Source organism: Ceratotherium simum, chromosome 5, assembly GCF_057802395.1.
Source record: "Ceratotherium simum simum isolate JZ-2026a chromosome 5, ASM5780239v1, whole genome shotgun sequence".
NCBI classification, from domain to species: domain Eukaryota; kingdom Metazoa; phylum Chordata; class Mammalia; order Perissodactyla; family Rhinocerotidae; genus Ceratotherium; species Ceratotherium simum.
The window spans coordinates 61883447-61904753 of record NC_141904.1 but is presented as its reverse complement, the minus strand read 5'-3'; the positions used below and the strand labels follow the sequence as shown (position 1 = coordinate 61904753).

The following is a 21307-nucleotide window of genomic DNA, read 5'->3' as shown; positions in this document are numbered from 1 at the left end:
AATTCAAGACACCTCTCTGGGGAAAGTGTGTGTTTCATGACAATCCTTACCCTTTTCTTACTCTTAGTAGATGTGATCAACTCTGATATTTTCTGTTCCATTCTAAAATGGTTTGTAACCTGCGGTTTGGCAAATGCTGGTTTAAAGGGGCTTAAGGCTGCCTTTGGCTCTTTTCTCTAAAATGAGACAACGTGTGGGCTGATAACAAAATAATGAATCTGATATCTTTTTTTGTGTTTTTTTTGGTGAGGCTTGACATCTACCAGAACATAAGCAATGCTAGCCATATTCAGAGTATTTGGGGGACTGGCCTTTTAGAATTGCCTCGAAAGACTGAGGCATACTCTTTTGACTAGTTTCCGGGGCAGGAAACCTTTGAAGATGAGTTTGTATTCTGGAAGACGTTAATTCAGTCTATACACAAATCCCTGAAATAAGCTGACATCCTTTTGCTTCAGGGTTTTGAAGGTCATACCTTTGGCATGTATCATTTCAGGGCTGAGTTGCTAAGATATCTTGTGCTGAGCGATTTTAGCTTTTAGGACTTGAGTTTGAGATTCGCTTTGTTTATTGCTATTTTTTCCCCACTGTGTGGATCTGACCACCCTAGCTATGGACTGAGGTTGGGCCTTTATTATAATATAATGCAATTGACCAAGACTGCTTGGGAGCAGCTGTCTGTACTGTTTAAAGCAGTCATTCACTATAACCAATCCAACTCTTTGTTATCTAAAATCCTTGGTCTGATCTGTTGCCTCTATTTCACTTTTCCAATTATGCGAATGACAGAAAACAAAGAATAGTCATAAATAATGTTAAATCTGATCTTATTAGAACCCAAGGGGTTTGCCTAAGGCCTTCTGATTTTGTCTTGTGGATAATAATGTCATCTGTAATTCCTTGCAGTACTGCTTGGCCCATTTAGATGCTGATAATATCATCTGATCCTGGAGTGGCTTTTCTCCATCAGAACTGGCATTTCAAAGTTAATGTGATTTTAATAGGTGTTAAAACCCTTTCAAGTGACACTGGCTGATGGAGTGTGTAAAGTTACCAAGTTACCTATTCAGCACTCTGATAAATAGTTTAAAATTTAAGCTTGTTTGGATTTTACTATCTATATAACAAAGCTGGAATTCTCAAAATGAATATTCTGAGTATTAACAGACACACAACTGTAGAAGAGAGCCAACTGAAAACAAGAGGTTTAAAATAAAGTCAAAATAAAAAAGTGAACAAAAATACTAAAAGTTGATATACTCAGCATTCTCGGGAGATAAAATAGGCTGAATCACCTCCTGCCTGGAGTCGTTGATGTGAGAGGCTGTCAAAAAAGCACGTGGAGATTTACTGTCCTAGCATTCTGTGGCTCAATGTGAAAAAATAATGGAACAAAAAATACATCTAGAAATCTTTCAGATTACTCAGCTTCACAAAGCAAGCTGAGAAGAAAATATTTTGAACCTAATGACCAAGTATTACACTGAGTATGTATCACGTTCTTAATATCTGAGTCCAGGCAGCCCACAACTGTGTTCAGGGGACTATTCTACAGATGACTGATGAGTTTAGGTCATGACTACAGCCCGGTACTTGTACAGGACGGACACAGAGCTGGCCCTCGCCAGGTACTGGTTACACTGCATCTTCCTGCCTCTACTCTCCTCTGCTCGGGCTACAAACTGCTGCCAGACTGTCTTCAAATACTGCTTTGACTTTGTTATTCTCTTACTGAGAAACCTCTGGACAGATTCTAAATTCCTTAGTGAGGCTTTCAAGGTCCCATCCCGTGTTCAGCTCCCTCCCCAATGCCAGACAGTTTTAATTCTCTGCCCTTTGAAAAGACCATATGATTTCCTGCTCTTTGCTTCACTGCCATTTACCTTGCCAAGAATGCCTGTCCTTCTCTCCCCCTATCCGAATCCATATGTCTTTATCTAAAATTACTGCCTTACCCCTCCAGAAAACCAACCCATCTTTGGAGAGTACAGCACAGTGCCTATCATCCTACAGCAGGTCTATAATCTAAAATTATTTTTCACATACAATTTATAAACTAACTCACTTTTCCCTCACTCTTCCTAAAAATATCAACCAACTATGATTTTCTTCATAATAAGGATTTAAAAATGTTTTTCTTTAAGACATTTAAGACCCAAACTGGCATTTTGTCACAGAGGCTCGGGAAACTGTACAGAGTCATTTTCTGCCATCTTGCAGGCAGCAGTCTTTATGCAGCATTACACCTCTGTTCAGGGACTCCCTACTATGCGTCATCAGCAACATCAGAAGTCTGCATTTTATGTAAAGTGATTGTGGCTACTGGTCCCTTAGCACATGGGCTCAGGTGGACAAAGCTTTGTTCTCTTGATTTAAGATGAGCAACCAGCCCAAATTTAATTCAGCTGCAGTTAACTGTAACAGAGGTGATCCCCCAAAGGATCTCATCCAGGGGTACTGGACCTCTGGCCTCATCTGGTACTCAGCCTTTACACTTGTGATGCTCCTGACCCCTGCCTATTAATTCTGTCGACCCACATGGCCTCGGAGCTCCCTCCTTGTGAAAGATTATGCTAGCATTGCGCCTTTGCAAGCCTCATGGATCATGACTGTGGAGGCCGGGGACGAGTGAAGTTGAAGTCAGCTCAGGTAGCCAAGGGAACAGAGTCATTGAACACTATCCTGAGACAAAGACTGACGTTATTTCCAGTGACTGCAAAATCTGCTAGAGATAGAACGTCGCCAGCTTTTAACCGTCTCCAACATTTATCTGACAAAGACAAAAAGCTTGCTTTCAGCATCACCTCTAGACAAAGACTCAAAATTACCAGGGAATCCTTTTTCTCATTCTCCTCCAAGCAGCAAAGTTCTGAAAGTATGACAGCTATTCACCAAATTGTTTTTCACTTCCATCCAAGATTTTTAAACAAGATGGGGCAAATAGAACTTTTGGTGAAATACCCAATCAAAATACATAGATGCCTTTCTCTTCTGCACTCCTCCAGAACTTTATATCTGTATTGGCACTTATTTTGCTTTGTACGCTTTCTACTTTGGTTGTGTACACTCCGGTCTCCACCCCCACCAGACTGAACCCCATGAGGGCAAGGTCTCTGTCTAATTCATCTGTGTACCTTATATTATGTCCAGAGAACAGTACATACTCAGAAACTGTTAGATGAGTTGTTTTATCTCTTAATGGCCAAATATCAACTGTTAAGTGGTATTTCTCTATAACTTTAAGATTAGTTCTTTGACTAATTTTAGGCTTCTATTCAGATGTTGTAGAAGATTTTTATAAGTCAGATTCTCAGCCATCTGGGAAGGCTCTAGACCATAAAGATCATATAATGTGCTCCTAGTACTCTTAGTAGGGGGGCTCCTTATTTTGGCTGCTCCCTCCCCCTTTTTTGCTAAGGCAATTGTTGGTTCATCAGCTGCATGGTCAGTTTTAGATAATCAGTGGCAATCTTGTTTTTCTCTCTGACTTCAGCTCAGTACAGGATACTACTACTTTACTACTACTCTGAAGGGCATCAAGGTTACATACGTGGGCTCGAGTCAGATAGCCCTGGTCTTAAAACCTACTTCTGCCATTTCAAAACTGAGCCACCCAAAGCCTCAGTTTTCTCACGGGTAAAATTTCCTCATCTGTAAATTGGGGACCGTAAGACAGCACCCACATCATGGGGTGGTTCTGGGGAACGAGTGAAATAATCCACACACAGTGCTAAGTAAATGCCGGCCATCATTACTCCACGTAAAAAGATCTGCGAATCTGGGGTTGAGGTTACTACTCTCTTACCATAATGAGGATTTTGTTTTGTTGTTTTTTTTAATCACACAAAATCTCTTTTCCTGACCTTCCTTTTATAGCCTATTACTATCTCGTTTATAAAACAGCCTTAATAATTTCTGATACAGGCTGTTACCAGTTTTCCTTTTTAGCAGAGCTACCAAAAAAGGAATAATACCACTGTTTTAAAATACTTCAAATTTTCCCTAAATTAGAAGATGACAGTATATCAGCAAGTTTTTCTACTGTCTCATTCCTCCTTGATGTTGCTGCCTTCCTGTGCTTTTCAGAAGAAAGGATATTCATCCTATTCTGAACAGCTCTGATTTTAAACCTTTCAAATCAGAGAGATTGCAAAAGGACAACAGCAGAACAAAGCCTCCCGCCTCCCCACCCTCTCTGGTCCCCACTCATAACTACCAGCTAATAATACCTAAACTATAAAGTTCAATATAGGCAATGAAAGCTCCTAGCCACAGTATTATTTTTTAAGGCTAGAAATAGGGTGCAGATGCCCAGGATTTATTAACAGGCTTGATTTTGATGCAGCCAAGCCCATTTTAGCTCAGATCAAGTTTACAGAGGTATAGCTGATTACTTTGAATAATTAAATGGTGTCAAAACCAGCTGTGATGAATAGCACTGGGGTCTCAAATCATAAATAATTGAGAAACTGGAGTTGCATTTGATCATCCTGATCAAATTCTGTTCTCTAGAGGATAAATGTTTGTCCTGAATACCATCAACATTGTTAAATGCCTCAATATTCTTGCTCAGTCATCCAGCCAACAGTCAATTGAACTAAATCACTTTAACACCACACACATTTGCTGTCCTCATGAATACAAAATGTTTGACTTTAAACCATGTTCTTTGTAGTTGAATAGGCACCTTTTTTGGTAAGCATCTAATAGCCACATTAAATACTTGACATGTTTTTGTTTGTTCCATGAAACATATGACTTTGCAGAATAAATCAGAGGGTTCTTTTTCTATCACCTTTGCTTTCATTTTTCTCAAAAAACAAAACAAACAGAAAACTAGGAGAAGGACAAAGACTTAGTTTAAAACGAGTTGTCAATATAATTGCCTTTATGATGGCCTTTGGAGACTCCAAATTTGCATAGAGACAGGGGCTTTTGGTTCTATTTTTATTTCTCATTGTCCATGCAAAATAATTGCACCTCCCAGCTGTATGGCTCCCAGATGATCTCAAAGTGCTTACCTTCCATTACTCCATTTGATCCCCTTAGCCAATTTTGTGAAAGAGGTGGGCAGGTTAGCATCATCATCATTATTTCCATTTTAAAGTAGAAAAGAGACAGAGAAAGGAACTGACTTATCCACAAAGCTAGAAGACAGCTGAGCTGCCATGAAAACTTGGCCTCCTCGACACCACGCTTGCTGCCAGAGATGTGCCTTAGTTAAGCGCCTCAGTGAAGAAAAGGGCAGTCTGTTTAATAGCTCCTCATTGACACCCTGTCACTGCTGAACTGGCAGGAAACCCAGAGTTGGCAGGGTGGCGCGTGCTGCTCTCTACCTTGTTTCCTACACACCAGTTCTTAAAATCAGAAGGCTGTGTTAACCCACGTCTTCTCTCCAAGGATTAATAATCATGAAAACAACAACAATCAACCTTTGCATGGGCTTCACAGTTAACCCAGCACTTTCAAAGATGTTAATCATTCACTTTTTCCAACAACTTGAGGATGTAGGTGACATTAGTGGCGCCAATTTTGGAAACGAGGAAACTGGGAGTCAGGGATGAAGTGACTGGCCCAAGAACAACGAAGCGCACCACTGTGGATCCAGCATCCAGTTCCTCCAACTCAGCTCCCTCTCCACTACACCTCGTGCATCCCAGACAGGATGGAATTAAGAGCCCTCTGCTTTGCATTACGCCTATTGTGCCGGTTAGAATTAACATGAAGAACTGGAGTTTGTTTTTCTTTTCTACCACTAAGTCTGTTCTTTCATAGAAGTGCATGTTGAGGAAGTGTGCAACCAACTCCCTTGCACCTCATCTTTACTGGGAAAAGAATGCCTGTTAAATTTATGAGTGTAAGGAAAAGAAAAAAAAAACACTCCACTTTTCTCAATTACGGTTATGCTTGGAGTAAATTCATTTCAAGTTTATAAAAATCCCTGTAAAATAAGAGTTAGGTTTCTGGAAATTAATTTCCAGTTTTGAAACATACCTCAAAATCCTCGGAGAACCCATGCTGGTTATTAGAATAGAGCTCACCAATGTGTTTAACAAACTGTTTGACAGGAATGGCTTCCATGTCATCTGTGGGAATAAAATGATATTCAGAGTCACAGAGAATACTTCCATAAAACAAATACCACTGATAAGGGATTATTGAAGACAAATATTTGATTTTTGCAAAGAGTGATGTAATTGTATCACTTGAAATAGATGTCTTCAAGAAAAGTTGCAGGATTTATTTTACATTAGGATCTCATGATTTCAAATGCCTATAAGCTAGGTTAAATATGGTTTTTAAAAAAGGTACATAAAGAATTACATTTTTCATATTCAAGGCAATTTACATAGTTAAATCACCACATCATACACTTGACAAAAAGTCTGAACTTACCAAGGGTACTTATTTGTCAAGAAATCTTATAACCTAGGGTTTTTTTTTCTAATTGCTATTCAATGGGGTCCAGCTTGAAGTTGGAGCAATTAAGCTCTATTTCCAATCTTTGAAGTCTAAGCAATCTTTACACACAATTACAGATAGATGCCATTGTACCAGCTGGCTTCGGGTACAATGCCATCTATGTTTAAGTGTTCAAAATTTTAGTTCAAGACAGCTGTGTCTACATGATGCCAAATAATCAGTTTGACTGAATTAACTGGATTTTTTGGTGTTGACAGACTAGGTATAGATTCAGGAAGACTCCCCATTACAATTTATTGTAGTGTTGTCATTTCAAAAGGACATTTTTAGTTCATGAGTCCAAACTGTGTTTTAAGCTGATTTATCCAGATCCGTTCTGATACTTGAGTACTGCTGTAAAGCGGCCACACCCCTCTAACTGGAGCTCCCCAACCTCCCTCCTCCCTTCTTCCTTCAACCCTCCCCCGCAAATATTTCCTTTTAAAAATACTCTGCTGAATTTGAGATAAACAACAGACATGACATTTACTTTATTCAGAGTGAAAGATCTTTGGCAAACGCACAAACATCTAAACTGCCACAGATGCTTTTCTTAGCAAAGGGTATGAAGATCTGTATGTGTAAATGAGGTCCTACTTTGGCAAGAATGTTATAGATCCAGGCCTGACAATCTGATTTCTCTTCATCTGGTGACAGTTAACATTGACTATGTCATTCCTTCTCTACTTTCTTTCGAGAGAGCAAAGCTCTAGGGTGGCTTTTTGCATCTATTGACATTTTCAAACTTGAATCATTCTAAAGCAGAAAATAGCATCCCTTATACTTTGTTTAAGGAAGGTGACTTATATGTTCGTAATCCAAATTGCTTAGCATAGAAATGTTACTTATCAGATAGGTGGTGCTCTATAAGCACAAATTCTTTCTGTGTGAACAATTAAAGACCTAATCCTTTTAATAGGCCACCTTATGAAAAAAATTGCCAAGTTATTTACAAATATTTCAGGATTGAAGATGTTCATGAATATGCAATCATTTTGCACGCCCAAGAAATCTATAGCTCCCATAATGATGTAACCAGCATTAACAAAGTAAGCAGAGCCAAAATGTTTCCCCAGAATATTTAGCAGAATGCACAGTTCAAGAAAAATTTCCAAAATTATCTGATCACTTCACTTAAAATGTTTAGAAGTAAGCAAATTCTTCAGTAATGATCAAGTGGCAAAGAAATGATATTAAGTGGAGAAAAGGGTTAATATGTACAAAATTGGAGAGTCTGTAAAAGATTAACCCAAGAATAAACTCATCTTCACACAAGAGGCAAAATAAGTGAGATGGGACACAACCTAGCCCCACAAACACTCCAGCACGCAGACTGCAGATTTCTCTCCTATTTATTTTGAAATGAAAGTCACAACACTGTTTCTAAGGGCAGAGTGACATCCTTAATAGTATAATAGGTTGAGGGCGATATTTATTTCATAATGATAGTTCATACATGTAGATTCCCAGTAAGCTTACGGCACCATGATTAAGCACATGGACTCTAGTTCAAAATAAGAAAAAACACGTCAGCTTTAGAGCTATTTTACTCCACAAGGTACAAAACAGAGTTTCAAAGGTCACAGCCCACCTCAAGTCATTAAAAAAATGCTTTAGGTTAACAATTTATTATTTTTTCCTGCAAAGTGCACAACTGTAATATCCAAGCTAATGCCATACATGCCCAGAAATCAGTCTGCTTGCTACACCCACGGTTAGATGCAGCAAAAATCCAGCAGAGTTCAGTATGATAATCATGGAAATATATGACTCACTAGTCTCTCCAATTTGCTTCTTCACCCAAGGAAGTCTAACCACACCCCTCTGGGTTTCCAGGCACCACCAGTAACGTCATAAAACTGCCAGACAAGCAGATAACACAAACACACAACACACTGTACTGACCACCATCAGCTACCAGATAACACATTATTTGTCTTTCAATCAAGATAAATGTAACTGAGGGGTCACAAATCTTTTTTCTCAATATTAAGATGAATATAAGACTATGACTAATTAGAAGTCCTAATAATTTTCCTCTTATATAGTTTTTCTATTAAATTTCTCTCAACATGAGCCAGATAATTATAAAATTACTGTGACTAGCAGAAGGCCAAGCAATTAGGACAGCATCATAGACCTGATCTGCTCAATTTTTATCTGGAAAGACTCTGTATTATAAGAAGATATCCATCTGTAAAATGCTATTTCCACCTAAACATCTGAGTTTCATTAACGAAAGCAGAGAATATTAGCAGCACTAACTATGGACCAGGCAGTTTCTATGCCCTTTGCATGTATTAACATGTCCTCAATCTTCCCAACAACCCTAAGAGATGGGTAATATTTTCATCCTCATCTTACAGTTGAGAAAACGAGCTCAGAAAGGTTAACTGAAGGCTAGAGCATGGCCGCAGAAGCCGGCCGCAGACCCATGGTCACGAGTGCTCTGACTTGGAAAGAACGGCTGTCGTCTGGGCCAGAGTGAAGGGGAAACCACTGCCTGAGGCATTTACTGAGCACCTAGGGCTCAGCCAGACATTAGGGAGATGGTCTTTGTCCCAGGGCAACATTGGCTTTGGAGAAATGACGAACACGAGAAAGTGAGAGCAAGAACAGCATGTAATTACATGGTGCGGACTTCAAGTGACACAAAAGGGATGGATCTGACGATTTAGGTGAGAATAAATGTCACTGATGTAATGGTGATGGGGAGGAACACAAAGAAAAAAGGTGAACTGGAATCAAAGTGAAGATGTTTTCATAACTACAGGTTCGATGGAAGTTTGTTATGGAATAATGAAAACAGTCTAATGATAGAGTTGGTATAATGAGAAGAGTCACCATTTATTCAGCCCTTAGTGGTTGCCAGGGACTGTGCTGCATGCTTTTCATACATTTTTCTTTACAAGAACTAGGTAAAGGGGACTTTGTTATCCTCACGTTACACATAAGGAAATCGAGGCAACTGGTCCAAAGTGACACAATCACTAAGCAGCAGAGCTGAGATCTGAATCCTGGTGCACTGAACCCAAAGCCTGTGCTTCTCTGCACTGTGATACGCTGTCTGTCTTCATTCTCAAAGCACCACAGCTTCAAGGAAAAGTGAGGAATTAAACAGAGTATCTCAGGGAATCGGATAAAATGTTACTTTATAATTTTGTGCCAATATTTTTACTTACAGAATTTTCAGATACCAAAGGTTTAAATTAGGCAAAAATGGGACGAAAACTGTTACTACTAAATCACCCCATTTCAAAATGTCTGATATCGTCAGTTGAGAATCCACACCTGAAAAGTGGGCTCATTGTTATTAAATATTATTATTTACACTTTGTTCCAAGATTTTAGCCTTTTGTGGTTGGAATTAAATTCTATATGTAAGAAGCCTTTTATTTTTGGTCAGTCCACAACAAAGTATCTGGATGTACCACTTCTGATGAAGCTTAAAATTAGTCTTTGGTTTGTAGGTACCAAAAGCAGAGCATTAGAAGAGGGTGAATGTCTACTGAGAAGAATGTACTAAAGCTGAGAGCTTCCAAGAAGGAAAAATAGAGCTGAATAATGTTGATTTCCAATGAAACACTGCAGGAAATAAAGAAAAATGCATTTGAACATAAAGAAAAGTTGTTTCCAAAATCTGCAGTGCTATCTCTGATGCACTTGCATCTTCAGAGCCGTGAGAGGGAAATCACCCATACTTTGGTCTACGCTTCTAACCTCCTCACATATGCTAAATATGCTCTCTCTTAATTTTAAGGAATAACACATAAACAAAAAGGGAAAAAGCTTTCCCTTAGCTTTCTTGTCTGCAATTTTTGGTTTGATATTTGAAAGGAAAAATCAGCAGCCAAGGCTATCCCTGAACATCCACCACTGGGAGGCACTACAGAGGCCCACACAAGTCTTTAGCCCGTAACTCAGTAAAACTATGTAGCAGTTATTCTTATCAGCCACCATTGATGGAATGTTTCCTGTGTTTCACGTACCCAGAGGCAATGGTGTGAGTGGAAAAGCCAGAGCCAGACTGCCTGGTGGTGTGACTTCATCTCCCTGTGATTCCCTTCCCTCAACTGTAAAATTAGAATAACGACAGTACCTAATTCATAGAGTGTTATGCAAAGTAAACGAGATAACATAAGTCCTTATAAGAGTGCTTGGCATTTAGTAAAAGCATTATAACTGAATCACTGTTAGGTGCTAATCACTTTACATGCACGACCCTATGATCCAGGGGCTGTCATTACCCCCATCTAATGGATGGGGAAACTGTGGCTAAGAGAGACCTAGAAGCCTGGCCAAGGTCCACTGGCATTATCAAATGGCAGGGCCAGGCTGACTCCAAAGCTGGCTTCTTCCATCATATATGACCTCTCTAGACCTGAAAATGAGCATAGATGGTTAGAGCTGGTAGAGAACCACATAATACATTTTAAAGAAACTTTCTAAAAAAAAAAACGGCTGAAATGAATTGCTTTGGCTTTAAAGGTAGGCTTCAGTTACCTGGAGAATTCACACTGGTATTCTGGTTACCTTGATGATGCCAGGTAAATAAAGTGTAATAGCATTTACCTTCCTGCCAAGATGCTTAGCTGCTGGGGTTGATTGGCTTAAGTAATCTGTTTAAGAAAATATCGCTGCTTGCTTACTCTGGCAGTGTGTGGGTACATATATAATTACCATTAGCATTCCAGAGGGCCTTAAGTCACTCACTCACTCTGTGACCAACCTCTGTGAAGTTCATTTAACCTGTAGCAGTTCCCTCAACCCTATTCAAAATTTCAACCAAATCTGTCTGTGGGCAGGGAAAACCTATAAAACCCCAGCACAGTACTTGGCTGAAGCCAATCCTGCTCAGACTTTCCCCTTTTCCATCCCAAGTCCCACGACTGGGCTGTTATCAGGTACTGTTAACCACCCCTCTAGTAGACAAACCTCGATTTCAGGAACTCAGTCCCCTTCTTGTCTACCCTCTCAGGCCACCAGAGGCCAAGTTCAGGCCTCTCTCTGTGTTTGCTAATACCTGTGTGTTAACTTAGGAAAATAAAGCAAATATGAAATAAAAGAACATGATTCAGATTTTAGTTCCCTTGTTAGGACACAACCAATAGATTTTTGTCTAAATCAGACTCTTAGGATGCAAGGAGTGTTGTGGAGATTGGAACATTTTATTTCCTGCCATAAAAAGAAATCTCTTTTCATTTATGACACAATGAAGTCAACAAAGAAAGGGCTTAATTATAGTCAAAAGACCAATGAATCTCCTTTGGAGATAATCTCTGTATAAATAAAATATGCCAACAAGGTTGGTTTAATCCCAAGGGTTTTAAACTGCATGTTTAAAACCCCTTTATATGCTGGCACCCTGCTGAAGCCAGTGACCTTCAAATTAATAAGATGTATTTTAACTGCTGGAAAGGCATGAATCATTTCTGGATTTCTAAGCTACTGGTAAGCAGCAACATTTGTTTTGCAATGCTCTTATTAGAAAGTTAGATTTTCTAATTTCCAGAGAAAAGCATTTATAAAGACATTTGTATTCGACAATATGCACATTTGGAAAAGCCCTTTCAATATGCTCTATAGGCAGGCTAGTTTCATGAGCTAAGTTCTGATTTTAAAAATCTATATATAATGGAAGTCTAAAAGAGTAAGAAATATAATACTATGAACATAATTTGTAGATGATGTATGTATGTAATGCTTCATTAATAATAACTGCAGCAAAAATATCATTCAAGTTTGTTGTTTCAAAAGAATATCCCTAGGTTGGAAACTCTAGACTTTTAAAAGTACTTGTGAGTGTTCAGAATAATATGGATCTAGAAGGATGGAATTTGTGACCACTTCAGTGTCTTAGAAGATGGAAAGTTCATGAAGGGACTGACAGCTAGGTTATTACATTCAATTAGGCTTTATCCTCACAGACTAACAGACTACTGGGAGACCAGTAACCATGGAACAGTTGATTTTGAAAAACATTTAGTGAAAACTATTAAGAGTCAAAGCCCCTTTCGTTCACCTGCAGAAGTCACAGTTTAACTTATCTAGGGGGAAAAAAAACCACTTTTCCCATACATCATACATGGAACAGGCACTGCTATTCAAAATTTTCAAGATTAAAGAATTGATGTCAATTCTGTAGAGACTGGAACCTAACCCCAAAGCACTTCTTTCATGTTGGATAAACACTCTTTCATTACGAGTTCTTTCTAATGTGGCTAACTAACCTTAGCCACCCTATTCATAGTCTCTAGCATTTCCATATTTTACATAAATGTAGGTGAGACCAGGAAAAAACATCATCATTCTTACAAGATTGTCTTTGCTATATTAAACCAGAACACACTGAAGATTCTAAACTCCTAAATTTGTTAGAATCAGTAAAACTAATTAACTCAAAATTCCTAAAAAATTCCTATAAACTGCTGTCCCCAAGGAATGAGTATCAAAAGATTAGCAAAGCTTTCCTTAACCATTTGCCTATTTTACATTACTTTTTAAAAGTCAGTGTAACTTACTGATTCCACTTACACTTTGGGATTTAAAGACCAGAGCTGTTTATTTATGAATTTTAACCACAGCAGAATCATCCAAAAGTTGCTGATTGAGTGTCTAAATGTATTCAACATTCAACATATGTATAAATTGCTCCCTAAGTCATTTAAATCACACAGGCCTATTTTTGCACAGGGAATGGAAGTATTGGTGGGTTGAGAGTCTTTTTCTTAGGAAGGAAAAGAATAAAAATGACTAGAGAACAAAGGAAAGGAGAGATTTTTTGATATGGAGGAAACTTCAACAGAAGAATGATGAAACTCTCTCCAGGAGGATGAAAGAGAACTTAAAGGAGAAGTGAATGGTCAGGGCCAGAGAAAGAAGAAGGTAATGGTAAAGAACAACCCAGAAAAAACTAAAGAGAATATTCACATGTATTTGAAAATGCCTTGATTTAATGAAGCAATATCCAAATGAGGAGCCTGAAATCTTGAGATATCAGAACTGTCAGAGCAGCATGCCAAGAGGTGGCAGAGCCATTTCCGAGCATCTGTGCTTTCAAGTCACACAGAGAATTCCAATGCTAGCTCCACCATTTATCTATGTAACCGTGGGCAAATTAAATAATGTCTTGAGCCTCAGTTTCTTCATCTGTATAAAAGGAGATATCCACCTGTCTCTATAGGATTGTAGTGAAAATAAACATAGAGCACATAGTTGGCCAATGCTCAATAAATATTAGATGACGATGATGATGTTTTCTAGAAAAGGTTAAGGGCCCGGCCCCATGGCTGAGTGGTTCAAGTTCTGCATGCTCCGCTTAGGTGGCCTGGGTTTGTGGGTTTGGATCCCGGGCACAGACCTAACTCCACTCATCAGCCATGCTGTGGCGGTGTCCCACAATCTTCCTCAAGCAAAAAAAAAAACAGAGAAGGTTTGACAATGGATGTTAGCTTAGGGTGAATCTTCCTTGGCAAAAAAATAAGCAAACAAAAAATACAAATAAAAAAGGTTAAATGTAAAATAAGTTCTAGGAACAGAGTCTTTTACACATTTTACAGAGATGACCCAGAAGCTCTATTTTATAACAGTTTGATACCTGAATTTTTGACCTCACCCCGTTTCATACACTTTTAACCAGTATAATGGTTCAGTTTATTGGTAGTTGTCTGGAAATAGCTTTTTTAAAAACTCAATTATAGAAAACAAGGAGTTCAAGTGATAAAATAAGTTGATAAATCTGGGGCCCAGTAGTCTTCTTATTAGGATTTGAACAGGGATAAAATATATCTGATATCCAGTGAGCAGAATAAGCATTCCATATGAGCTCTATAAATATCCTATTATTTTTAGAAATAAGAACAATTAGATAATTCCTAAGGTAAAGCATTTAAATGATCCCAAGGAGGTCTCCATTAAAGAAAAGTTATGTTGAAAGCTTTAACAGTGAAAATAACTCACAAATTTATTAAAAATTGTGGGTTTTTTAAATGAGTTTTCTTATGCAAGACAGTATACTGTAATAACCGAAAGAAACCATAAGAATAAATAGAATAATGGATTGTTAAAGTGCTTCATAAATTACAAAATATTTTACAAATGTAACTATTAAATAGGACTGTGGGGCTTTATTGAGGAAAAATAAGAGATTGTGATCAAGTTGAAAAATCCTTAAAGTAAAGTCATATAAGGCAACTTCTTCTCAGTTAAGGATGAAATAAGTTTACTTGTCTAGGCATACCCCCAGTTAAGGCTATGCTATCTATGAAAACCTGAGAAAACAGAGAAAGAGTAGACTCACTCTTGGTTTCACTAGGTAAGTGTTTTAACACCACACTGCCTTACAGCATTTAAAGTAACTCATTTTTACAAATGTGTTACAACTCGTCAAGGATGCATCTACTACACCAAGTGAGGTACAACTGAATACCAGGGATTTCTCAGTCAGTGGAGAATTTGAAGAAATTTTCTTTCCATGTACTTATACCACCAGTGAGTAAGAATTTGGAGAAACTCACATTTAAAGAAATGCCTTTGGGTTGTGAGTATTTTATTTGGCAATTAAATTCAAAAGCATTTCTGGTCTAAGACACCTACTCAGAAGTATGGCAAGGCAGGCACGATTGACGGCATTTTCTGAGGATTCCAGGGAATTGAAAGTCCTAAAGTCAAAGCCAAAGAGCACAGCGAGGTGGGGCACACCCAGTGGATGTGGTCCAGTGTTAGGGACAATCTTAACTTCAGAACCATGCAAATGCTTGCCCTCCAGGGCTGCTGGGATGAGCAATACCATGATTTGGGAAGGAAAGCTTCAACAGCTGACACTTCTGGCTTACTTTACGGTTTCCAAAGTGCTTCTACACATATCATCTCATGTGATCTTTAATGCCACCTCAAGAGCAAGTAGGGCAGACATCCTACTCACTTTACAGATTCTGGAAACTAAGGCTCAGAGAGGTCAAGGCATTGACCAAAGGTTTCATGGTGGAGGAAGGGCGAGATCCTAGGTTTTCTGATTCCTAATCCAGTGGGAATTAAAAGACAGCCCAAGAAGTACCCTCACCATTTAACCTTTTAAAATGGATTTCAATTGCACAGCCACCCAACAGCTGTGTTTGTCAGATGACTCAGTTCAGAGGAGAGAGAGGCTCCCAGGCATTTTCCAGAGGTCAACACGTATTCTAGGTGACGCAAGAGGAAAATGACGATACACACGCTATCGTGCGGATCCGGTAGATTCAACAAAACTACTTATTCCATGTGGATGGAAGACCGATGATTCCTGTCTGCTTCCTCTCCTCTCAAAGGCAGGAGCACAGTCTCCTCCATCGAGAATAAAGAGCGAGGGTTAGTAGAGAAGAGCATAGAGTAACACAAAACCTATCCCGTCTGTATGGGAATCGTCAAGCAGCCACAAAATGACCCAGTAGGAACTTAATCAGAGACTTTTCTGCTACCTCTCTTGTTTCTGTGTGACAAGCTGTAGTGAGAGTAGCTGACCATAATGAGGAGAATATGGCCAATTCCAGCAATATCTAATGACTTAACATACACAAACACATAAATGGCCAATTAAGTTCCCAACCATAACTGCACCTAGTGAAGATGTGCAAACAATAGAAGCAGTCTTTCTTGGTACTCAGAGAATGACTGTACTGTACCTGTGAGCGTCACAGCTCTGGCCTTTTAAGACTATCAAGGAAGGTTTGCTGACATTCATTCACTCATTCAGAGAGTTAAAGAATGCCTCCTATGTGCCAGGTATTATTTTAGCACTCAGAAGACATCCACTTGCCTTTATGAAGCTCTCACTTTGGTGGGGGGAGACCACAAACAAGTAAAATATATGGTATATTCGATGGTTAAAACTGTTCTGGAGAATGAGGCAGACAAGGGGATGGGGAAGCCATGGGTGTGTGGGAGGTAACATATAGTAAAAGTAGTGCCTCTGTTCACAAAAGAATAATTAATGTCAAGAGGATGGATGTATAAGATATCTGAAGATAGATATTTACAAGAACATAATGAAAACCCAGATGAAGGAAGTTCAAATCTGGCAAAACGGAAGGGATGCCACATAAAAATGGTGGGAGCCATCTTCAAATCCCACATCCTTACCATCACAACCAACCTGCTGCTGAACATCTATGGCATTTGCTGGGATTTACTATAGTGTCCCCCACCAATCCCTACCCCTAACACTAACTGAGTGTTTTATCTTTTTACTGGAGGACAAGTGAAGTAGACACTGGACCAAGAACATATCCCTAGACTTCCACAGACACCTTAGGAACCAAAACTTCCAACACGAAGATAAATTATTTTCAGAGTAAGGAATCTTAGGAGAAAATTCACTTAAAAAAAAAAAAAAAACATTGCAAATTGTGATTTAAAAAATATAAGCACAAATTGACTATCAGAATGAAATTTATAGCCCAAGTAGATTTGCAAAGATGTATGTTTTTCCCCTTTTCCTACTGTTACTTCCTTTCCCTGCATGTGACTCTACACTATATTAACTCTGAGTTATCTGTCCCTTTTAAAGAGGATTTCACTACTTTGCAGATATGTAAAGGAGCAAAGATTTCATTAAATTACCCTTAGTTAAGGATCTCCTAGACTGGGCAAGCTTTAAAAGGCTATAAAAATAATATTTTGTCATAGCTACCACATAAAACTGAGAACAAAAGAGAAAAACAATTAGCCCATTGCAAATCAGAGCAGTCTCACTTACCCGGAATAGGAATGATAGGAATACTTTCGTTGGGGACCACCCGAGGTGAACTGCTATCTTCCACATAGAAATGAGCTGTCTGAAAACATTTTCTGTGTAGGAAAGAGAAAAACATGCAAACAGTGAGCCCAGAGAAATATACTTTGTCGGAGTTCATCATTTTTCAATTATTCTTTCACAGATTTTCCCAGGTTTAAATATCACACAGCACTGAGTACAAACCCACGGAAAAGTAACAAGATACGAGGACAACATTCAGCTATTCAAAGAACTCCAAATAGGTGAAGAATATCCATTTTTTATTACACCAGACCTATCCTGAGAGTCAAAAGGAAAGGCTTAGTAATGAACCACTCAAACACATGGAAACTTGGCATGGACAGAGGAAACTTGCTGTAAAAACTGCTAGGATTACCCCACAATATTTCTAAATTTGACCTGTTACAGAGGAATAATTTGCTGTTCTAAACCCCCAGCACCAAGTTCAAAATCACACCTCGACCCTCCCAAATGCAGTCATCAAACAGCCCACAATAGCACCACATTGTCAGTGCTGAGTGCAGGCCCCCGAAGCCGCAGACAGCTCTTGAAGAGGGTCAGAGGGTTCCAAGGGGGCGAGCGCTCAAAATCAGAAGCCCATGTCAGACAACATCAGAGAAAGGACCTGAAGCCCTCAAGTGTCATCTGCTTGTCTTTTGCTGTTTGTTTTTACCTGTACTTCAGGCAGAGCAGGGAACAAACACTGGTCATCACAGGACAGGCAGAGAACAGAAAAGCCATCAGCAGCTCACTCAGCGTCTGCCTAGTGATGCTGGCCGGCCCTCGGCTTTCCAGCATCCACGTCACTGCTCATTGCGGCCCTAATGAGCTGCCGGAAGCACAGGCTGAATATTTAATGAGGCTGCTCAGCGTGAATGGCTATTGTGATCAGAGAAGGGTCCCTGTTCGTCTGGCGGAGGGGCTTCACAATAGCTGGCCCTACTGCTGGGTCTTTTAGCCAAGCAGGCGGCATCCTTCTGGTGCTTAGTGTCCCTGGGATCCATCCCACTCCTCTGGCGTCTCACACCAAGCCCCTTTATGCACACTATAGCTTCGCTTTTTCTGGGGGCCCTATTCCAACCACTAGAGTAAGTAAACTTTTCTTCCGAGTTATCTTTGCTCATCTAATCGCCAGTCTGGGATGATTCTGTTGGACATACCATATTTCTATGAAGCCAAAGAAGGGGGTTGGGGGGTTTGGAAAAAATCAAACAACTCTATTAGCAAAGGAGATCACAGTGGGAGTGAGGAGGCCTCCAAGTCACATAGATTATTCCACCTCGGCTTTCCATGGAGCTATTATAACCACATAATCAGAAATGATCGCATGTCACAGGATGAAGCGTCTTTCTTTAAGCAGTGCCTACTTTCAGATGGAAAGAAGCTCTGACCAATTGTACACTTGGGCGCTGTTCTAGGAGAGATTCTGGATACTGCTCCATACCCCTAGGGTATAAATCACTCCCACTCTCAGCACGTGTCTCAACAGGACTGCTCTTGCAGAGCACTGAACAATGATTTTCTTCTATGAATTGCCTGGCGTTTGTAATATAAATAATAAAACAAGTTTTCATCACTCATTGTCTAGCTGCCTTTATCTAAATTTGGAAAGAACATCGGTCAGTCTGACTCAAGCTATGTGGATATGAAATACACAACATATTTTAGGGCTCCTAGTGGTAAGCGGATCTTCTACTGAATGTGAAGTGATGGAAACCCATGTGTAAAACACATGATTTTGATGTGTGAGGTATTAGCTTCTTTCTGTTTCTAAATTCATCAAGTTTTCTATTCTTGGATTCCTTCCTCCTTCCCCCACCCCAATTTGCACAGATTTCCAGAATGTAACATTTCAGTTAAAACATAGGTTATGGCCCTAAGAAATGAACTAGAACCTTAACCAGTCACTGTCATAGCTAAGGAAAACCTGCGTTTGTTGAGATATTGGACTATTCAAATTTTGGTAGCCAAAGAAGTGGTCTACGACACTGAAATGAATGACACACCATTTACAGGTCAGACTTTAGCTGAAAAAACACACACAAAAAAACCCCAAAGAAATAACTCTTTTAAGACCATAATCACTATGCCTATTAAATTTCTATATATAAAGCTATTAGTAAAAAGAATTGTTATTGGCCATGAAACTGTTCAAGTCAAGTGACGTGGAAAGGATAAATTGTATTGTGGATTCTTTTTCTGGAAGAAGTCAGGCAGGCAGTTCACCCAGTCCCTCAATTACATGTGGAGCTAAAGGCTCCACATTCTCTTTGAAAAAAGCAGTGTGTACTGAAGCAAATCACACTCTAGTGCCCCATGTGCTCCTGTTTATAATGGATTTTCCCTGGAGCAACATAACTCTGTGACTGCCAGAGAACAGCACACCACTGGGGATGAAGGTCAGAGCCCTGGGAGACACAGCTCTCCACATCCGCACCTTGATGCAGGTCACACATACCTCTCCTCCCATACAAGGACTTGGGTGAGCAACTGACTACAGAACTTTGGGGGAAATGTTTTCAGTGGACTCAGCAAACATTTATTTAGCACCCGCTGCACAGTGTGGAGCGTGCAGATAACACATTCTCTGCAATTGCCTAGAAGCCTTAAAACTACTTCCTGAAGCCTGGCTAAGCATTCAGGTAATTTAGAAAGAATTATGTACATAATACACAATCTCTGCAGAAAAATTAGGAAATACAAATGAACAAAAAGGAAAAAAATCAATTAAAATTACCCCAAATCCTTCTCCTAGTAATCATCACTATTAACATTTTGGGGTATATCCTTCCACGCTTTCCCTCATTTACTGACTGTTCCACATCATTGACGATGAGGGGCTGGGAGCAGAATGATAAACAAGACAGACAAGGTCCCTGCTCTCACGGCACTTATGTTCATCAACAACAAACAAGTAAACAAATAATTACAAATAGTCAAGAGCTATGAAGAAAATAAAGCAGGATGAGATGGTGATAACTGATGGAGGAGGTGAAGGAGGGGACCTCACTGACTAGCTGGCATTGACATTGAGACCCGATTGAGGAGGACCAGCCAAGGGAGGTTGTGGGGGAAGAGCATTCTAGGCAGATCAAGCAGCTAGTCAAAGAGCCTTAGAGCTGAGAGAGCTCGCACGCTGTAGGAACTGAAAGGGAGCACAGAGGGAAGAACAGGGAATGGCCGCAGGAGGTAAGGGCGGAGGGGTGGGCAAGGGCCAGATCATGCCAGATGCAAGGCCACAATCCTCCCTGGCATCCAAGAGCAATGGAAAGCCAATGGAGGGCTATAACCCGTGCAGTGGTACATTTCAGAACACTCATTTTGGCTGCTACGTGATAAACGGAGTAGAGGGTAGCAAGAACGGAGCACGGATATCCCTCGGGGCTACTATTGTAATCTCACCAAATACAGACAGACAGATGGGCTATTTTCTGTTTTGCTTTTAACAAAAATGAGTTTACCCTATACATATCTCATTGATAACAAATATGAACTGACATCCTCATTATCAATGTTTGCTCAATTTTCCATTTCATGGATGTACTACGTTGTTAGACATTTAATTTAATTTATTCCTTTAATAACTATTTATTGGGGGTCTACTTTGGGCGAGGGACTGATCAAGGTGCTAAGTTTGTCAACTTTTCACTATCATTGACCACACCTAGATGAACTCTTTGCATGTACAAATTCTACCTTGTGGGTTTATTAATACCTAAGAAAAGCAGCTGGTTCAGAGTCGATATTGCATAACATTATATTTTAACTCACTCATTTCAGAGAGGTCCCATGAGAGATTTTGGTTTCTGACCTTCAGTGGTGTCCAGGAATAAAAAAGTAAAGGCAGGGATTTTTGGAGAAGAGAAAAAGAAAACACACATTTTAATGCCTCTAAATGTCTCAACTGTGATGTGTTCAAACAGGCAGTATTATCTCTAATTTTGAGCTTAGGAGAATGGAGACAGAATTTCAGAAAATGCTCAAGTGTGTCACTGGGTATGCAGTTTCAATTTTCTATCTAGGTCCAATTGTCTCCCAACTAGCTTACTCTAAAAGTCCCCCCTTGAATGACAC

At 39.5% G+C, this 21307-nt stretch overlaps 1 protein-coding gene across 5 annotated transcripts in view; it reads right to left on the bottom strand.

The window, feature by feature from the left end:
* Window positions 1–21307, bottom strand: part of PTPRG (protein tyrosine phosphatase receptor type G) — a 687787-nt gene that overhangs the window by 37505 nt on the left and 628975 nt on the right. For all 5 annotated transcript variants that reach the window (XM_014793421.2, XM_087431273.1, XM_004419875.3 and 2 more), the window contains 2 exons: window positions 17195–17286; window positions 5995–6086 (listed from right to left, as the gene is read on the bottom strand). In XM_014793421.2, the coding sequence (XP_014648907.1) occupies window positions 5995–6086; window positions 17195–17286 (184 nt within the window). The remainder of the gene's footprint in view (window positions 1–5994; window positions 6087–17194; window positions 17287–21307) is intronic.